This window comes from Oculina patagonica, chromosome 13, assembly GCF_052425735.1.
Source record: "Oculina patagonica isolate OP01 chromosome 13, crgOcupat, whole genome shotgun sequence".
Lineage (NCBI taxonomy): Eukaryota > Metazoa > Cnidaria > Anthozoa > Scleractinia > Oculinidae > Oculina > Oculina patagonica.
This window is the reverse complement of record NC_135770.1, coordinates 567156-586372: the sequence shown is the minus strand read 5'-3', so window position 1 is coordinate 586372 and position 19217 is coordinate 567156. Positions and strand designations below refer to the sequence as shown.

The window sequence follows — 19217 nt, the reverse complement described above, 5'->3', positions numbered from 1 at the left end:
GACTTAAATTCAGGCTTATGAAGAAAATTTCTCACATCTATCCCTGATTTTGCTCTACACATTTATACAAGTTCATGCATAATGGGGATCATTTTGCAGTCTGTTACAGTAAATGTATCAGTGGACAGCATCATGATTATTTGTACATTAATAAAAGTTTAAATCTATTTAACAATTAGACTACGAGCCCGAGTTTTCTATGAGCAAATAGTCAACGAGGCGCAGCCGAGTTGACTATCGCTCATAGAAAACGAGGGCGAGTAGTCTAATTGTTTTAGTAGAAACTCTAAAGCATTGCATTCCAAAACCTACAATATTGTGCACTTTGAAGACAAAAATCAAGAAAATTTACCGCTTAAAGAGCTACGCGCGCGCGCGACTGTTTTCTATCGGCGAATAGAAAACAGTGGGAGAACCAATCAGATTCGCGGATTTCCAATAGAACACAGCTGAGTTTCTACTAATATGGCTTATCATTACTACATAGCATTTTATACAGCAATTTATCGTGATGTTTTCTTATTCCAGAAAATTTGAGAACATTTATGTTGGCTGGGGCCAGAAATTCAGTGCAGAGAACTACAGCCCACCTCCTCCTCCACCACCACAAGAGGAATTCACTAGCGGACCAGAGATCACTGAGGCTGAGGACCCATCGGTGGAGGAAGAGAAGGCTCTCAAGGCTGCGCAACAGGAAGCAATGGAGGCTGCGGAGATGGAAGACGAGGAAGATGATGACGATGAGGATGATTAGTCACTTTGCTGGATTACTAATTTTGACTTATAAATTAAATTATTTTACCTTCATAAGGTCAAGCACTTCACTTTAGATGAAATGTAAATATCTTAAAAAGCATTTGGTGATTGTTATAATTCAGTTTGAAAATTGACATGTTTTTCATTCATGCATCTATTTCTTTCTGCTTTTTATGTAAGGTATACTTTCTATATATGACTTCATATAAGAAAGAGATGTAAATATAACTGCAGGAGAAAAAACCTTTGTGTAACATTCTATTAACAAACTGTCAGCTACTAGTTATTATGTGTTAATTTATGGTACGCCATGCTTTTTTTTGGGTCTTCTAGCCAATGTATCTTGAAACAGATAGAATTAATACAGGAGCTTGGACAGAATATGTTGTCAAATAACTTTATTCATAAAACAAGCAAGCAAACTGTTAGTGAAGAATGGTAAAGTCGACTACATTGTACATAATAATGTAACATACACAAAATAAACAGATGTAGGGGATTTTGAAAACAATTCCTGAATTAAAACTGTTTTTTTACAAGTGTTTTAGTGTTTCTATGGGGACTAAAATTATGTGGGTAAAACTAACACAGCAATAATAACAAATGAATGTGTTACTACATAAATTTACACTCTCTCTCCCTTACTCACTTGTGAACAAGTAGCTCATGTTATCGATGTTGTTCTGTATCTAAATACGTGAAAAGAGCTTTATAAAAGAAAGTGTATCTTCCCTTTTTGCTAAAGGTTGATATAAAAATTAGCATTATCTGAATTTGGAATTAGAACAAAGTCCAAATCACATCTTTCCTGTGCTTTCCCTGAACATTCAGTGAGATCTAACTATAAAAATGTCGAGATCTGGATAACAAGAAGGACTCTTTTCACAGAACAAACTCTAGTGTCTACCATGCTGTAACAATAAATATAATTTATTGCCAAAAGATTATATAATGTTGGTTGGCTCCTCATCATCATCCCTGGAACTTTAGATCAGATCAGCCACTGAAAGAGAAGCAAAATAAAACATACATGTGAGTCTTACAGTTATACAAACTGAAAGTGTTACAGATAGAGTGAGAGAACCTGAAGATAATACTATTTGCCACAAAGTAAATCTTTTCATTTCTTTTTACTCAAAAGCTTGCACAGATTTTATTTCCCCTGTACGGCATGGAAAAATGAAACAGCAATACTTGAAAAAAAATTTGCATGTGGGCATTTTCTCTAAGAACCATCAAATAAGGCATGGGACTGATTACATAATGCACAATGGAAAGGAAACCTACCGTTCATGGGCATTTCATCAATCTGTGTACTGTAATACTGTTCAATGTCACGTAAGATTCGGATATCATCTGACTTCACGAAGTTGATGGCAACACCTTTGCGACCAAATCGACCTGAACGACCAATCCTTAAATGAACAATTTCAAGACATAAAGTGATTCACATTCTGATGAAGCTCAATTTATTAAATAACAAGCAAAACTCCAAAAATGCCACGATGAAAATGTTTTCTAGTTTCAATAAGCTATCAGAAATAAAATTCACAAAAAACATCAGCCTCTTATGATAAAAATGTACTCGTAATTTTGGCAACTTGCAAAAGATCCTGACACATCCACATAAAGGAACAAACCACATGACTGTATCAGTACATAAAGCAGCCCCTTTGGTAGCAGTAACTTGGGCCATCACACACAATGCCCCCACCCTCCTTCCTCCTACCTAACCAATGGCAAAATGGACTAATAGCAGTGGCCATACCTGTGAATGTACAATTCACGATTGTTTGGAAGGTCGTAGTTGATAACCAAAGACACCTGTTGTACGTCAATACCTCGGGCCCACACGTCTGTTGAAATCAGCACTCGACTGAAGAAGAAACAACATAACAGGGTGTCAGAAATTTGCAAAATGAAAGCTACAGATCAGTAATTGCTTCTTTTTCCCTTAAAACTTTATGAACCCTGGGCTTTCATCCAGTGGTAGCTGATTTGACATTAACTTCATGACTGCATACCTTTGTCCAGATCTGAATTCTTTCATGATGGCATCTCTTTCTTTCTGTGGCATGTCACCGTGCATTGATGAAACAGTGAAGTTGGCTTCTCTCATCTTCTCCACAAGCCAGTCAACCTAGCAAAAAAAAAACTCTCCTAAGAAATTATCATTTACAGCATAATTGATTACAGTAATAAAATTACCATATTTTCTCAATAAATGCCCCTGGCGTTTATTTCAAACTTAGGCTGATGGGCCCAGCGTTAATTTGACTCCTGCAGTTATTCAAGCTCGGTGTTCATTTTAAGCAAAAGTTTTTAATTATTATTGTGGACAAACATGTATCTGGCTAATATATCTACAGCTTCTGCTTATTATGCCTCTAATAAATACCTAAGGTGCCTATTTTCAACTCCACCTTGGAAACCCAGCAATATTATCATTCTATACCCAGCGTTAAATCAAAAAAATATGGTATAACAGAACTTAGCTTATGAAAAACCTTAACCTGTTGTGACCTAACCAAATTTCCAAACAACTGCTAAGTAAACCAACCTTTCTCTTGGTGTTGCAGAAAATAACAGCCTGTGTAATGGTAAGGGTGTCGTACAAATCACAAAGGGTGTCAAACTTCCATTCTTCTCGTTCTACAGCCACAAAGAACTGCTTGATGCCCTCCAGTGTCAATTCATCACTAAGACAAACAAAGTTCATTATGATTATTTCAAATTGTGTGTGAAAAATCATCATATCAATGAGCTGTGCTCTAGCAGTGCCTGGGTGTCACTGGTGACTTACTTTTGTCTTCGGGTGACTTGTATAACTTTGCTATCATGAAAGCTTTTAAGAGCTGGGTGGACAAGATTTCTTACATAAGAACCTACGTTTGGGCACCCTGAAATTATTCTAAGAGCACAGCTTTGGATCATTTCTTTTTTACCTAGTGCACTTGATTATGTCTTTAGTGTCTGTCACAAAAATCTTCTTGAAAACCCTCTGGATTATTTATGGAGGTATTCACCAAACCATGCGATTTTTTTGTTTCTGCATTGATTTATTACAATTTCAACACTTGAATATTTTTGATGATCAGTAAGTGTAACTCACCGTTTGACCAGAATCCTGATAGGATCTGTCATGAACTTTTCTGTCATTTCTAGGATGTCATGTGGAAGGGTGGCACTTAAAAGAACAACCTAAAAATAGACACAAACATTTACAAAACTATATGTAAATGAAAAAACAACCCTTCAGAACGTCATGCATTTGAATAGTATGTCACTTCAACAAGCTCTGTGGCATGTATCACATTGGAAGAAAACAAGAATCTTTTCAATGACTGTTTACTCATGTTTCATTATTTTTTGGAGACTTGATTGTTACATATAAAATTTCAAGGGGGAATAGACAAAGCTGAGAATGTGAGGCTCATGTAGGTTGTTGTGCAGCGCTCCAAGCTGCAGCTATTTTGGTTGCCATGGCGATTGAAAAGAAAATTTGGCCACAAAATTTTCCAAATACCGATAGGTTGCCACTTTGTCTGTTTCACTAATCATTTATTTACTATTCTGCACGATAATTAGAACAGATCAACCAAAAAACTCTGGAATGCAAACAAAACCTACTGCGTCAGAACGTTCTACGAATGATTTCAATTCGGTTCATCACAGTCGGCAGTATTACTTCATGTAAAGTGACATGAAGTGTCCTTCTTTTAAAATGTTTTGCTTTTGGCAACTAAAATTTTTCTAGTGGCGACCGATTTGCGACTTCTAAAAAACTTGAGCTTGGAGCACTGTTGTGGGAAGTGCAACTTGCCTGTGTTGCCGGGGGAAGATATCTGTACACATCGTAGATCTGTTCCTTGAATCCTAAAAGAGGAATATGAGTCATATCAAAATGTTAAGACTTGGTTAAATATAAACTTGTATGGAATAAGTCAATCATTACTACAGGTCATACCTTTGTTCAACATTTCATCTGCCTCATCCAACACTAGCAGTTTAATTGCTCGGGTTCTTAAGCTTCTTCTTCTGATCATGTCTAGAGTAAAATAAACAATGGACAAAGAAAACGATTACCGGTAGTTACATGCAGTTATTTATCAAAGAACAAAATACTGTAACCTTTGCCAGAGTAATAAGACTTTTTTCTTTCCAAGCTTAATTCTCCCCTGCTTGGCAGACATGACATTTGAACCTAAAAGTTTTATAAAGGAGAAGCCACGAGCCAAGCGGCCCACACTGCCAGAGCTTATCCCGGTTTCCGTAGCATTAAGCGGCTAGGAATATTTTTACTCCCCCCTGAATGGGATGCTAGTCCATTGCAGGGTTCCCTTCCAGCATTATGTCGCCGGTACCCATTTATACACCTGGGTGGAGAGAGGCACTATGAGAGTTAAGTGTCTTGCCCAAGAACACAACACAAGTGACCCCGGCCAGGGCTCGAACTCGGACCGCTCGATCCAGAGTCTGGCGTACTAACCATTAGGCCACCGCGCCTCCCACAAAATGCTGCTTATATATTGTAGTTCTACAGAGGTCCGTAAGTGTCTCAGATTGGTTGTTACTTGTTTACAAAACCAAGGAAGAATTAATCTGAAACATCACAACAACCTCTGTAGCCCAACACCATCAGTATTGAAAGACAGAGAGAGACAGTTGTTTTGAATGTCTATTTACATGTAGAAGCTGTGGTTCAAATATTTAACATTTGGTTAAAAAAATTTCAAACCAAACTATGACAATGTCTCACAGTCATTATCTTAATCTGAAACAAAGGGAAATAAAAATCAAACTGGTTTCAAAAATTTAAAACCAAAAATAAAATTAAACCACGACATAGGCCTTAGAGCAGGAGTTGGCTACACAACAGGACAAACTTTCAGAAAGGTAGATCTTTGGAGTAACAGACTACATTTTTGAATAAGTGTGAAAGCATGAAATAGACAGCTTACCAAAGACTCTGCCAGGTGTACCAGACACCACATGCTGTCCATAATCAAGTTTTCTTATGTCCTCTCCAACATTTGTTCCTCCAATACACGCATGGCACTGAACACTCATGTAGTCACCAAGAGCAAGAATGACCTGTTGAAAATCACACACCTCACTTAAATTACATGTACATACACAGTAGATGCTCAAGTTTAAATGTAATCTAGGAGCTTTGAATGAGCCTCTGTGCTCCATTTAACCTTTGGGTTTATAACTACAAAGTTTAGGTTTGTTATGATGTGAAACCAACTAAAGCACACAGAAATAGCTTTCCAGGCTATGTGACTGATGAGAACTGGAAATCAAATATCAAACTTTCAAACTTCCATTTAAAGGCAGTTAAATACTTGTGTACTCTCAAGTCAGATTATGCATTTCAACAAAATATTTCTGTCCCGAAAGATGGTTGAATTAATGCAATTCATCACACTTGGAGAGTTACACAGACTACTGAATCACTCACTCATCCTCTTCGCTCCTATTAGTAAAACATAATGCTGCAAACAGACTACTGAATAGCAAGGATGAACTCCCATCACATAACTTAAAGTTTTTCAGCCTCAAACTCAAAATTTTAATTCTGTTAAGTACTTGTCAGATATTCTAATAAAAATAAGTTCTAATAATGGGTCTCGAGCTTTTGCTGTTTCGTCGCCTGAACTCTGGAACAGTCTACCTCTTTTTATCCGCTCATGTGACAATTTAAGTCCTTATAAATCAAAACTCAAAACTTATCTTTTTAAAAAAACTTATTACTCTTAGCGATTTTTACTTTTTATTACTTTTAATGTACATTTTTAATTTTTAAGATTTATTCAGCTAATTTTAACGAATTTTTTATAGATTTGTAAAGCGCCTAGAGCAGGCCTGGATAGGCGCTTTAAAAATGTTTATTATTATTATTATTATTATTATTATTATTATAATTTGCTGGTACATCAAGACAATATCTCCTAGTTGACAATTTCCTTTTTTCTTATAAACCTAAAACAACTACAATATAAACTCACCTTCTGAATTTGTTGGGCAAGTTCACGAGTTGGAGACATGATCAAGGCCTGTGTTTCTCTTGTCTGTTGGCAACAAGAAGGATGCTTCAGTATTTGTGAGTATCTACCAGCCACATAACACTGAACTAGCAAGTGGACATGTATTGTCAATAATTATCAAAACAATATTAAATCAATAAAAAGGTTTTGACATAGACTGAGACATGGGGCACTCACAGACCTGAATCTTGCTATTTGTTTACCAAAATAATTATTGTCACTTCTATATCAGACTTCTTTCATTGCATGTTTTATGAACAAACCTGAATATCTATTGACTGGAGCACTGAGATGGAGAGTGTGGCTGTTTTTCCTGTTCCTGATTGAGCCCTGGAATGATGTAAGATGATTGTTAGCAAGTATGAATTGCTCACATGAATAATACCGCCGCTTGCATCTAAGTGTGTTGCTGAAACTTGATCTAATTTAAAATTTAACGTGGCATGAGTTAAAGTGTTTTTTGATTGACTGTAAATCTGAGGTAGTTTGTCTGTTTGGGAGCGATTGCAGAATACCCGGCCACTTCATTTACATGTGTCGGAACGTTTTATAGAACGAGGCATAACACAATAGGTACTTTTGTTATTCAATGAGATGCAAAAAAGTGGCAGGGTATTCTGAAGTTTAGCCGTTTTTTTGTTTATTTTTTTTCAAAACTTGAGGTTTGAAGCAAAACAACAAAAGAATGGCAGCAAATTATTTCAAGTTGTGGCAAGATGTTGTCTTAAAAAAAAGGTGTCTGTCTGTCTGTCTGTCTGTAATGAATCTAATTTGTGGCAGCAAGGATAACCAGGTTCCCCAGCAAACTGCAGATCAACTACAAGATTTGATACATGAAAATAAATAACATGCAAAAATAAAAATAAATAACATGCAAAAATAAAATCAGTTTCTGCAGTGGACAAACTTTCGATCAATTTTGTGACAATGGACTATAAAATAAACATGTAACTACGTCAAAACTTCAAATGTATAAACTCACTGTGCAATCACATCTCTTCCTTTCACAATCGGTTTAATAGCACGCTGTTGGATTGCCGATGGTTTTTCGAAACCTAGAATTGAATAAGAACGCCAATAAACGACAGAAAAATCTCTCAAACACATGTCATGTTTCATGGCGTCATTAGACAGTGTCACCCCTTACCATAAGCGTAAACTCCTCGAAGCAAGTCTTCCCGGAGTTTTAGCTGGTCGAACGTTGGCACAACGTCAACTTCTTCTGATGTTTCGAATTCGATCTTGGTTGGATCTTCGTCGTCATCTGCGACAACCTTTCTTTTGCGAGACATGGTTTACTTTTCAAACTTTCACGTTTTCTTCAGCGTGCGAAGGGAAGAAGCTTGGTAACCGCGCCTCTTTGACCAACCCAAGGGAGGAAAGCATTATGGGAAGGCAACATGGCGAATCTTCCACAAGGTTTTGAGGATATCACAGATGCCCAGGGATTCCTTGAGTTAAATTCTGATGGAGCTGTGCTTTCTTCTTCTGGTGACCTTGAAAATGATGAGAACGTGGCAGGGGTTATAACCAAGATGCTTCAGACAGCATCCAAAATGCCGCTATCAGAAGACAAAACACAAGCATTCAAGAGGCTATCTTTGTATTTTGAAGGCTTCACACTGATGGCGACTGTGGCCAATGAGAAAATATTTGTGGTAAAGAGACCTTTGAAACAGGAGAGTGAATAGAAAGGGAAGTATTGGCTGAATATAACAATCAAATCATTACATATACAGTGGCTGGCTGACTCAGCTCAGAGGGGTGACTGATTGTCCTCACCCCTCCCCCCTTGATGATTTGCATGACATACCTTGAAAGTCTTGAAGAAGCATATAATGATGGTAAAGAGATGACGAGCTTAACTGATCTTATTGATCATGGTAACAAGAACAGTACTTCACTCATGACAATTGTTGCATGGATCACAGGATAAAAACTGATAATTTTGAAAATTCAACAATGACAAAACTGTATTGCTGTGGGAACTGAGAGGAGCAAAGCATCTTGGGATGGTAAAGTTGCCCTTCCTTTGACACTGTCTTAGTGCAAGAAAACGTACATTTCTCACTGCATCCTTATCCCATGACCAGCTAGACAGACTTCGCCCTATTCCAGGGTTTGAGTCTAAATGTTCCTTACAGATGTTTTGCACCTTCACAGATCTTATGAGTACTTTTGATTGGCTTGAGTACCAAGTAATAGTTACCAATTAGAGATGTCAGCCAAATATGAGTAGACTGCTATGTCAACAGTATGGATTTTTTGTTTCAAAATGGTAGAAATGAGCATGCAGTGATCAGGCAAATTTTAGTAGAAAAGGAGCGAGGGGCCTCACCCTCCTTTTGTTTAAAAAAAACTCCCTCCTGCTTTATTGGAACAAGAGAGGTCCTTTGATCACATATGGATCCACCAGTGACTACAATGCATCTTTCTGTTGGTTAGTTCATCAACATGTTTAGCATCCATGCCAACTCCCAGATTGTTTGCGATTCTCCTGGACACAGACAGAATCACCCAGTCTGGCATGCGGCTCACCAAGTCTCCTGGATACGAGGGAAAGCACTTGAAATACATGTTTCACACCTATTTTGTTCAATTTTGGCAGAAAATTTTAAGATGTTTGACATGTTGTTTTTGGTTGAATCAGATGAGCTCTAATTTTTTTACTCCATTTTGGGTTTTGAGAAGAGGTACCACAAAATTGGTGATCTCCTGGATTTTAATTTGTTACGGTTGGCATCTCTGGTATAGTCTTATGAATAATTAATTATTATTTGTCATAGGAAAATTTCTCTGGCTAGAAATTAGTGAAAAAGAATGATGACATCCAATGTTAACGAAATACGCTGTAACTCGGCACAAACCTTTGCAATATCCTGTGTATGGTTAAAAGCTGAAAGAATTGTTTTTTGAATGGTACATTTTGCATTTTTGATTGTAAAATGTAAATTTAGATTTGAAGAGCAAAGAGGAATTGTAAACTTTTATATAAATGGGCAGAAATAGTTTTAACCTCCTTGAATGTGTTAATCCAATTCTTCAAAAATAAAGCTCTAAATTTAAAAGTGATCCATTAGTTGTATATTGAATACAGGTGGCACCCTCGCTCAGACCACCTGTGAGATGTCAAAAGCTGTGAAGGGCTGCTTGTATAAACGGGGATAAGTGTTGTTTTCTGCTGGCTAAGGTATGAATCAAGCAGAAAACATTTTTCTCACTTACGCCTGGGAGTCTAGGTGGTTGTGTGCAGGGAAGGGGGGGGGGGGGTAAAATGGCTGTTATAATGTTGTTGTTTGTATTAACAAGGTGGACATAAGGCAAGGCTCTGCTATACATTTTCTTTACATTCTTAGTTTTACAGATGGTGACCTAGGTAACTTCTTAGAAGAATCCATTCGTAATAGCACAATTTTTTTTTCCTGGTGGTAATTTTCCCTTCAGTCTTTATAACCATTTAGAGTGCATGACTCTATAGAATGTTTTTAAAAATGTTAAAAACATTTTCTATAAATAACTAGCCTGAATTTCAGACATCCCTCTGTGCTCGCCTGCTTGCCAGAAGGAACGTCTGAACACATTTGGGCTTAATGCCGTCCGGTGACGTCACTACCCGAAAACCGGGTAGTGATTTTGATTGGTTGATTTAAAAATTATTTGCATAATTATGTGAAATTATGACTGAATTTTACCGCGCGAGGATTGTAATTTGAAAACGTTTGGAAAGAGTTCGAAAGAGTTCACCTTCCCAGAAATGAATTGATTAGTCATTTACCTTGAGTTTATTACTTTATTAGTTTACCTACGGATGAAGAATAGTAATGGAAATCGGTAGGTTTTAATTTGGCGGCATTCGTCGCTTCGACATGCAGTGTTTTGCCAAATTTATATGTAATCTTGTTTTGTCAACAAAGCCGCTCGACGCTTATGTCCTGCAGCCTCGATGAGCCAGTGATTTCTGAACTCAGTGCCCACGGTCAAGTAGGATATTTTTGTATTGAATTCCGTTTCTTGATGCCTCTGAAACCGTCGAAATTGATTTATTTATTAAAGTACTCACGAGTGTGTTGTATTTGTCCGTTGCGTAACATATTATATTTTGATCGCTAGATAAAGCAAATCAGTTTAGATTAAATCGCTTCCGTAAAAGAATATAGCCTGCAGTCGATTAAAATATCATTCATTTGTCTCAAGGTTTTTAATAGTTTACTATTAAAACAATTTTATACCCTGTAATCCTTTATTTAAGCGATTTTTCTTTCACAATTTCATGGCCTCGACAGAAACTTTTCCGCATGAATTAACACCAAAGCGTAGTGACGTCACCGGACGGCATTAGGCCCGAATGTGTTCAGACGTTCCTTCTGGCAAGCAGGCGAGCACAGAGGGATGTCTGAAATTCAGGCTAATAAATAACATGAATCATTTAGCATTAATTTTTCCTTTCTCAGTTTTATTGTGGTAGTTGATCCGTCAACATTTAATAGTTTTTTCCTTTATTGCTATTAATAATTTAAAACATCTTTCTTTGCCAGCTGCTTTCAGCTTTTTTTCACAGAATGATGCCACCTGTTTATTCCTACCTGAAAATATAAAATGCTTAGAAACAGAAGTCCCATGTAGTGCGCTGACAGGAAGCCAACTGGTGGCCAAGTGAACAAAATCTGCAGGCGGAATCACTATTAAAGCAAATGTTAGCTTTTAACCTTTTCATCTTTTCAATGCCTTTTGAAAAGTCTCACTTCTCATTTCTAAACAAGGATATGCTACCTTCCTATAAGAATGTGACACACAACTTGGTTTTTTGACTTGTTGTTGAGAGAAGTTGGTATGAAACTGAAACTTTGTTTTAAGCACCAGCACGATGGCTTGTATGCCACCAGACCCACATTTGTTAGTGTTTTGAAAAGGCATGGTTGTGTGGAACAGGAAAAAAACTTTAATACCAGTGACATGATGCATGTTCTAGCCACTATGACTACCTTATATGGCTGTACATGAAAATTGTCCCTCAGGCTATATTACTAAGAAAGAATAGGATATAGAAAATCTTTTATCTCAGTAATTCATTCACCCCAATCTGTAAATACATCAGTCAGAGACTACCCACAAACTAAGAGCCGCGCTAAAAAAGGAAATGAGGTAAATGAGTTTAAAAAAGAACAAGGAAAAAAAGTTTAACCACAAAAACTTTTGCTTCCAACTGTGCCACAAACAAGGTTTGAACTTGAAAAACATTTCTTTGTGTTTGAAAAGGTCTTGCATTTCATACGATCCTCAAGCTCTTCAAACAGTTTGCATTTTGGTTTAAAAAACAAGAGTGTTTGATTACACTGTTGAAGTCGGCCACATTTTGTAAGATCACCCCTTGCAAACAACCAGTTAAGTTTACCTAAAAGATGTCTATTGTTGACAGCACAAAAAAATACTGCCTTAATACATGAATAAAATAGAAGCAGCTATCCAAACATACATCAAAGTTTACCTGTTCTGAACAAAAAGTCATTATCTACCTGTAAAAATAATCTGCATAATAACACAGATATTTACATATTGGAAACTAGTTTTATGAAAGGGTTGCGGGTGACCCAAAATAACATGGGCAAAGGTAAAAGAGATCACTATATGATCAATTTTTCTTCCCCAACTTTTACCAAGAAAATAAAAGTTTGCAGTCATCAATTGATAACATTTAAATTTATTTTGAAATTCTTTTGTAACAATAACTTAACCTTGGCAATATGTTGCCATGTATAAATAAATTCCTTATAAGGAATTGTAGTTCGTTTTAGCAGGGCACTGAACCAAAACATTTTCGTGATTGTAAAAGTTATAAAGAGTTTTTCTTTCATTTTACAGCAAACCACTCTTAATTATACAGGCAATTGCCTTCTGCCTTTTCATAAATAAATTATAATAATCATGAGTAAAATTATAGCCTTTGTATTTTTGATTTACATTCATACCTAAAACCGCCAAGCTATCAGCTAACAAAGGAAACATTTTATAACTTTAGCTTTTCCAAATTAAAACCCAAAATTATTGACTCCAGAATAGATTTTGAAATATGTTTAAACAATTCAAACTTTCAAAAACACTGTTAAGAAAGAAGCTTATTTCAACTTCAACAATGGGAATTTTGATGATAATTTATAAACAGGTTGAAAGCGCTTGTTATTCAAGTTTTTCCCCGTTTTCATTTTCTACATGTTAACTTTACAGAGAGGAAATTTTTCTTTGAAAAGTTTCACGCTTTCCTGTGAAACACTGAAACAGTCAGTAATGTCAAGTGTTTCTAAACAAGGAAGCGAGCGACCTAACTCAAGCAGCTGTTCGTCTCCACTAACAATGTCCGTGAAAGAAATATCCAAATTCCACAAGCAATCCAGATAACAAAAGCATGATTTCAGTCCCTCGTATGTGAGCTTACTGCATCCGTTTATGGACAAAAACGAAAGATCCACATTAAAGCAGATCGTCTTTAGCCCCTCATCTGTAATATCAGCGAATCCTAGGCCCAAAGATCGAAACTCGTCGCTCGCATAATTTGCGATCACACAGGCTGCGTTGTCGGTAATACCTGTTTCCATACTGTCCGAATTATGGACAATAAGCCTTGAGAGTTTTTCGCATCTGTTCATGAGAGCGTAAACTCCGACATCGGTTATTTCGCTAAATTCCAGAGACAAATCCTCTAGGCAAGGAAGGTGATCAGCGATCACAATCAAAGACACATCTGTTATGACGCCGTTCGAAATGTTCAAGCATTTTAAATTTCGGCATAATTGCGCGATTGTACAAACTCCAAAATCCGTAATGCCGCCGTCTTTGTCGCAGTAATCGATCACGAAAGACTCCAGTTTTCGGCATTTTTTTGCTAACGATGCCAAACTTCTGTCCGTCACCAGAACTTGATTGTACCGCAGAGTTAGCTTTCGTAGTTTTCGACAACCATTTGCCAGAAGTCGAACCATTTGATCCGTCAAGACGTCGGCAGAACTTCGTTGTTCGTTTTCCAACGAAGCTTCGTAGACAATCAGTTTTTCAATCTCAGGGCATCCCGTTGTAATGGCCTTGATGGTTTTTTCTGTGACAGCGATGGAATAAGCGTAGAGCTTTCTTACTCCGGGGTTGTTTAACACCAAACTTGAAAGAGCTTTCTCAGAGATGTTCCTCAAAGGAATCGAAACGGTTTCGAGAGCCGCACAATTGCGCGCCAAAGAGAAAATTCCATTATCGGTGATGAAATCGCATCCATTTAGGTAAAGAGTTCTCAAGTTTGGACAGTGCACAGCGATATGCTGTAAGGACTCGTCTTTAACACCAAAACAGTTCGTCAAATTTACGCTTGAAATAAGATTTGTCTTGTGTGGTATGAGCCTTGAGATTGTATCAGCTGCCACTTTCGGAGCGTGTTTTTCCCGAATAGAAATCTTCCTCCACAAGCTCGGATCGTAGCAGAGCCTGTGCCATCTTGTACATACTCTTGTGAATCGTATGAGGCGAGGATAGTCGAGATAAAATAGAATTTGGATTATAACGGAGTCCGGTAGAGATGTGAACGTAGCCATATCTTCTGAGTTCTTTGTTGTATTTTTGTATTTTCCGTTTATTCATTGATTTTCCCGCGCATTGTTCTCAGCCTCTTTCGCATGTAGCCTCGATATCGTTTTTACTCCCAGTCCCTCCTCGTTCCTTCCACATGTAAAGTCGTTGAGGGCGACTCAGCACAAGCAAGCACACGAGGAATTCTTTCGATTTCTCCTCAGGTCTAGTGCTAGAGCTATCAATTGTAAGTCACTTGCATGTTTTTAACTGTTATCTTAACTGTAGGCTTCTTGAATATGATGAAATGCATTTATCAATACCATCTTTCGGGACAGAATTTTGATGTTGAGATGCCCAATCTGACTTTTAAATTTGAAACTTTCAGTCTTGCAAATTTTATTGTAAAACATTGAAGTTTATTGAAGCTTTGCCTTGTTACATAGGTATCATGGTTTGTTTTTCATTTTAAACGAATTTAGGTAAGTACACAGTAGTTTAAAGTTACATAATTTTTACTTTTTCCTGTTAAAAATGGCGACCGGGACTGGCCAACCTCCTCTTTCCCATCGTGCTGTGCGGGCTTGATAAAAACATGGCGGCACCTTCTGTCGGTTCCGAAAAAGTTTTTGAGCGCTTGGAATCTCAGTTTTTGTGGGAAATTTCCAATTTAAATATCCTAAACTCTCCAAAGATATTCAAATAATTGTAGATAATGTCGATGAATGGTCCCCATCTACTTTTTCCCCTCGACCTTCTGTGCCCAAAAGAAACAGCCAGCACCTTTTGCTTTGAGCCTGGGTTCTAATTGCAAACTGTTAACCAATATTATAAATTTACCAGGTATTTACACTAATTCACCAGACTAGCAAATATTCTCTCAAATTTTACATCTACATGTGTATGTTCATTCACCAACCTACTTACTTATCTTACTGAGAAATCTGCATATGGGTCCCATAGACCCATAAATTGTTAAGCTTTGGAATCTGTTTTATTCCTGGAGTCCTGAAATTAATTTATTTTGGCTATCTTTTACTTGTCATGTTGCATTTTTATTTAAATGCTCAAGTGTGATGAATTGCATTCATTCAACCATCTTTCGGGACAGAAATATTATGTTGAAATGCATAATCTGACTTGAGAATACTAAAATGGTTTAAATTTCTTTCTTCCTTAACCAAATATCAGTTTTACTGTAGTACTGAATGTTATTTTTCCAGCTCACATCACTAACTGAAGACAGAAAGTCATCTCACACTCTATCCACTGAACAATGTAAGTATATGTGGCATTCTTACCGGGGGGGTGGGTACTCCCTATAATGGCCTATACGGGGAGGCTCCGCCCGAAAGGGGTACCTTTTTCAGGCTTCAGGTATATAAAAGGGTTGGGATTTCACGAGTTTAAGTATATGAAACGGTATGGAAATATGTCATTTGGCTATTTAAAAGGGCCTTTTATTAAAATATTTCGAACAGATGCAATTTATGGCTGTATTATTTTAATTTATTAAGTGCTACATAAAAATGACAAGAAAACGTCCTGTTTTAAGTCCACGCCATGTCTCTTGGCTATTTAAAAGGGCCTTTAATTAAAATATTTCGAACAGACGCAATTTATGGCTGTATTATTTTAATTTATTAAGTGCTACATAAAAATGACAAGAAAACGTCCTGTTTTAAGTCCACGCCATGTCTCTTAGGTATATGAAAGGGGTACCTTTTTTCAGTTAAAGGTATGCGAAAGGGGTACAATTTCTGTCAAAAAATGGTATATAAAAGGGTAAGGGGTTAGAACTTGGGGCGGAGCCTCCCAGTATAAAACTTTTTTGAGTACCCCCCCCCCCCGGCATTCTTACTGTGGGATTGAGGGGGGGCAACAATCCTTACAAATGCTATTTTTTGAGAACAACAAATATTTGCTGGGTATCTAATCTAATATCTTTATCTATTGCTAAAAATCAGAAGACTAGGAAAGATTTGTCAGGAAACTTGAATTAATGTATCAGTATATTGCAAAAAAAGTTCTGTAATATTGTACTTAATCCAAAAAAAAAATCCTGGATTAAAAAAACAAATGCACCAATGGCAATTTTGTATGAAATCATAATTTTTATGATACACAAATGTACAGATGTTTAATTATTTAAGTATGTAAACTTTAAAAATTGTATTTAAATCCTTCAAAAACTTGAATTTCTGGTATGAAAAGATGTACAAACCTGCTGTGCAACTACCAATAAATTAAATCTCTTGTTACGTGTTTCTTACAAACTCTGGTTTCACCGCAGTGTTATTTCAAGATGTCAGACATGGATGATGATTTCATGTGCGATGACGAAGAGGACTATGACTTGGAGTACTCCGAGGACAGTGCATCAGAACCAGATGTGGATTTAGAAAACCAGTACTACAACTCCAAAGCCCTGAAGGAAGATGACCCTAACTCCTCGTTACAAAGCTTCCAGAAGGTGTTGGATCTGGAAACGGAAAAAGGGGAATGGGGATTTAAAGCCCTGAAGCAAATGATCAAAATTAACTTCAAGCTGGGTCATTTTGATGAGATGATGACCAGATATCAACAACTGCTCACATACATCAAGAGCGCTGTTACACGAAATCACTCTGAAAAGTCAATCAATTCCATCCTGGATTACATCTCTACTTCAAAACAGATGGAGCTGCTGCAGAATTTTTACGAAACGACACTGGAAGCTTTAAAAGATGCCAAGAATGACAGGCTGTGGTTTAAGACTAACACAAAGCTGGGAAAGCTGTACTTTGACCGGGGAGAGTTCACCAAACTAGCAAAGATCCTTAAACAACTACATCAGTCTTGTCAGACAGATGAAGGTGAGGATGACCTCAAGAAAGGCACGCAGCTGCTGGAAATTTATGCTCTAGAGATTCAAATGTACACTGCACAGAAAAACAACAAGAAGCTCAAAGCTTTGTATGAGCAGTCACTTCATATCAAGTCTGCTATTCCACATCCTCTTATAATGGGAGTCATTAGAGAATGTGGCGGGAAGATGCACTTACGAGAAGGAGACTATGAACTTGCTCACACTGATTTCTTTGAAGCTTTTAAGAATTATGATGAATCTGGTAGTGGAAGACGCACAACATGCTTGAAGTACCTGGTGTTGGCTAACATGCTTATGAAGTCTGGGATTAATCCGTTTGACTCACAAGAGGCAAAACCTTACAAGAACGACCCTGAGATTCTAGCCATGACGAATCTTGTTAGCGCTTATCAGAATGATGACATTAACGAATTTGAAAAAATTCTTAAAACCAATCGCAAGAACATTATGGATGACCCTTTTATAAGAGAACACATCGAGGATCTCTTGAGGAACATTCGTACACAGGTTCTTATCAAACTGATCAAGCCATACACCAGGATTCACATTCCATTTATCTCAAAAGAGTTGAATATTGATACAGAAGAGGTGGAAAGCCTTCTGGTCTCATGTATTCTTGACAATACTATACATGGCCGCATTGACCAAGTCAATCAACTTCTGGAGTTGACCAGAACGGGGCAGAGTGTCGACAGATTCCATGGATTGGACAGGTGGACCACGCAGCTAAATTCTCTCCACACCACCGTTGTAAACAAGATTGCTTAAGCTGTGAAGTTTGCAAGTTTGTTTATGAAAGAACATGGATTGATACACAAGCAAATTACATGTGTATGTCTTCTGTGACTACAGCTACATGTATGTAACTTGTTGTAAATGTAGATAACACAACTACATGTTTGTTATTATGTAGATTTAAAGCACAGATATTGCCTTGGTTTACAGTGATTATAGGTTTGTGAGACCAATTTTTGCTAGAGCTTTATATGTGAGCAATTCTTCAATGTGTGGTATTTTTTTATAATTGAAGGTAATGTCAAGATAATAGTTTATTAGAAAGAAAAGCACTTAAGAGATACCGGTAATAATAAATTGAAAAGTAACCAGGATGACCAGGAATGAGGAAGATTGGGACAGAGTAAAAATAATGAAAATTTTGGCGTATTTTTTTGGGATCATCAAATTATGACATTTCAGTGTCTGTGTCACTGTGAGTTTAGTCAATTTTTGTTTCGTTTTACCAAATGTTCGCCATTCTTTTTTTTCTTTTTTTCTTTTAATTTTTTTTATTTTTTTCCTTCTTTTTCGGTTATTTTTTTATTTCACTCAATGGGGTTTCCATTCTTATTTCTAGATTTAGGTAAAATCTGTGACACAGTTCCTTGTGTTTTATGTTGTTATACAATCGGCTGCTTATTGATTTTGTTGTAGTATTACATGTGTCATGCACAATTCTTTTAAGTTTTGAAAAAATTAAGATATTTTTTTATACTTGTTTAGATATAAAAAATTTCTGGCAGTGACCCAATAAGAAGGATCACTCCACCTGCTTTGACATGTAGTGGTCTATCTATAAAGCGAGAAGGAGATATAGTCTGAAATTCCATGGGTAGACCTTTACATCTGTGCATTTAGACTTCAGTAAGAAGTGTTCCTGCCAATATTTTTAGGCTACAAAGCATTAATCGTAGTCGAAAACCATAGCCTGAAATTTAAATTATTTCATAATCGTTGGCCCAGACCCCCCTTAGGTTTGAGTCAAGCATTTTTTGTGGTAATTGCTATGAAAGGAAACGAGTATATTTTGTGCTAGGGGAACTGTTTGACTACACCAATGTGATAGTCGTAAAAGTACATCATTGATAGTAAATAAGTTGCTGTCAAAATCATTAAATTTTGTTTTGAAGCTTTTGAGATATTGCAATTCAATTTTGGTCATATAGCTGAGAAAGCTAACAAAAACAGTAGAGTTTGTGTTGTGTTAATCAAGGAGCTTA

The 19217-nt window shown here is 36.9% G+C and overlaps 4 protein-coding genes and 1 pseudogene across 5 annotated transcripts in view; 3 read left to right on the top strand and 2 right to left on the bottom strand.

The window, feature by feature from the left end:
- Positions 1-1298, top strand: part of LOC144634485 (radial spoke head protein 6 homolog A-like) — a 99930-nt gene extending 98632 nt beyond the window's left edge. For both annotated transcript variants that reach the window (XM_078493443.1, XM_078493442.1), the window contains one exon: positions 529-1298. In XM_078493443.1, coding sequence (XP_078349569.1) covers positions 529-754 — 226 coding nt within the window. In that variant the 3' untranslated portion in view covers positions 755-1298. The remainder of the gene's footprint in view (positions 1-528) is intronic.
- Positions 1140-8160, bottom strand: LOC144634486 (eukaryotic initiation factor 4A-III). The gene is made up of 13 exons (XM_078493444.1): positions 7954-8160; positions 7789-7861; positions 7070-7136; positions 6768-6830; positions 5718-5850; positions 4724-4804; positions 4580-4632; positions 3869-3957; positions 3317-3455; positions 2781-2896; positions 2525-2632; positions 2044-2171; positions 1140-1759 (listed from the first exon to the last, which is right to left on the bottom strand). The coding sequence occupies exons 1-13, from the start codon at positions 8096-8098 to the stop codon at positions 1743-1745; spliced, it is 1212 nt and encodes a 403-aa protein (XP_078349570.1). The 5' UTR covers positions 8099-8160; the 3' UTR covers positions 1140-1742.
- On the top strand, positions 8129-10271 carry LOC144634490 (ragulator complex protein LAMTOR4 homolog pseudogene; annotated as a pseudogene).
- A 2215-nt stretch (positions 10272-12486) lies between these two features.
- Positions 12487-14413, bottom strand: LOC144634883 (F-box and leucine-rich repeat protein 13-like). The gene has a single exon (XM_078493929.1). The coding sequence runs from the start codon at positions 14375-14377 to the stop codon at positions 13010-13012; it is 1368 nt and encodes a 455-aa protein (XP_078350055.1). The 5' UTR covers positions 14378-14413; the 3' UTR covers positions 12487-13009.
- An 85-nt stretch (positions 14414-14498) lies between these two features.
- On the top strand, positions 14499-18493 carry LOC144634795 (COP9 signalosome complex subunit 2). Its single transcript, XM_078493831.1, has 4 exons — positions 14499-14598; positions 14798-14833; positions 15575-15629; positions 16645-18493. The coding sequence occupies exon 4, from the start codon at positions 16657-16659 to the stop codon at positions 17986-17988; it is 1332 nt and encodes a 443-aa protein (XP_078349957.1). The 5' UTR covers positions 14499-14598; positions 14798-14833; positions 15575-15629; positions 16645-16656; the 3' UTR covers positions 17989-18493.
- The last annotated feature ends 724 nt before the right edge of the window (positions 18494-19217 follow it).

Bases quoted from the DNA above. Each gene is read 5' to 3' on its own strand.
- LOC144634486 (XM_078493444.1), bottom strand. From the start codon at position 8,098: ATGTCTCGCAAAAGAAAGGTTGTCGCAGATGACGACGAAGATCCAACC. The intron at 7,137-7,788 runs GTGAGTTTATAC...ACATCATTCCAG, and splicing joins GGAAGAGATGTGATTGCACA to GGCTCAATCAGGAACAGGAA. The intron at 2,633-2,780 runs GTATGCAGTCAT...TTTCTTCTTCAG, and splicing joins GAATTCAGATCTGGACAAAG to TCGAGTGCTGATTTCAACAG.
- LOC144634795 (XM_078493831.1), top strand. From the start codon at position 16,657: ATGTCAGACATGGATGATGATTTCATGTGCGATGACGAAGAGGACTAT.
- LOC144634883 (XM_078493929.1), bottom strand. From the start codon at position 14,377: ATGGCTACGTTCACATCTCTACCGGACTCCGTTATAATCCAAATTCTA.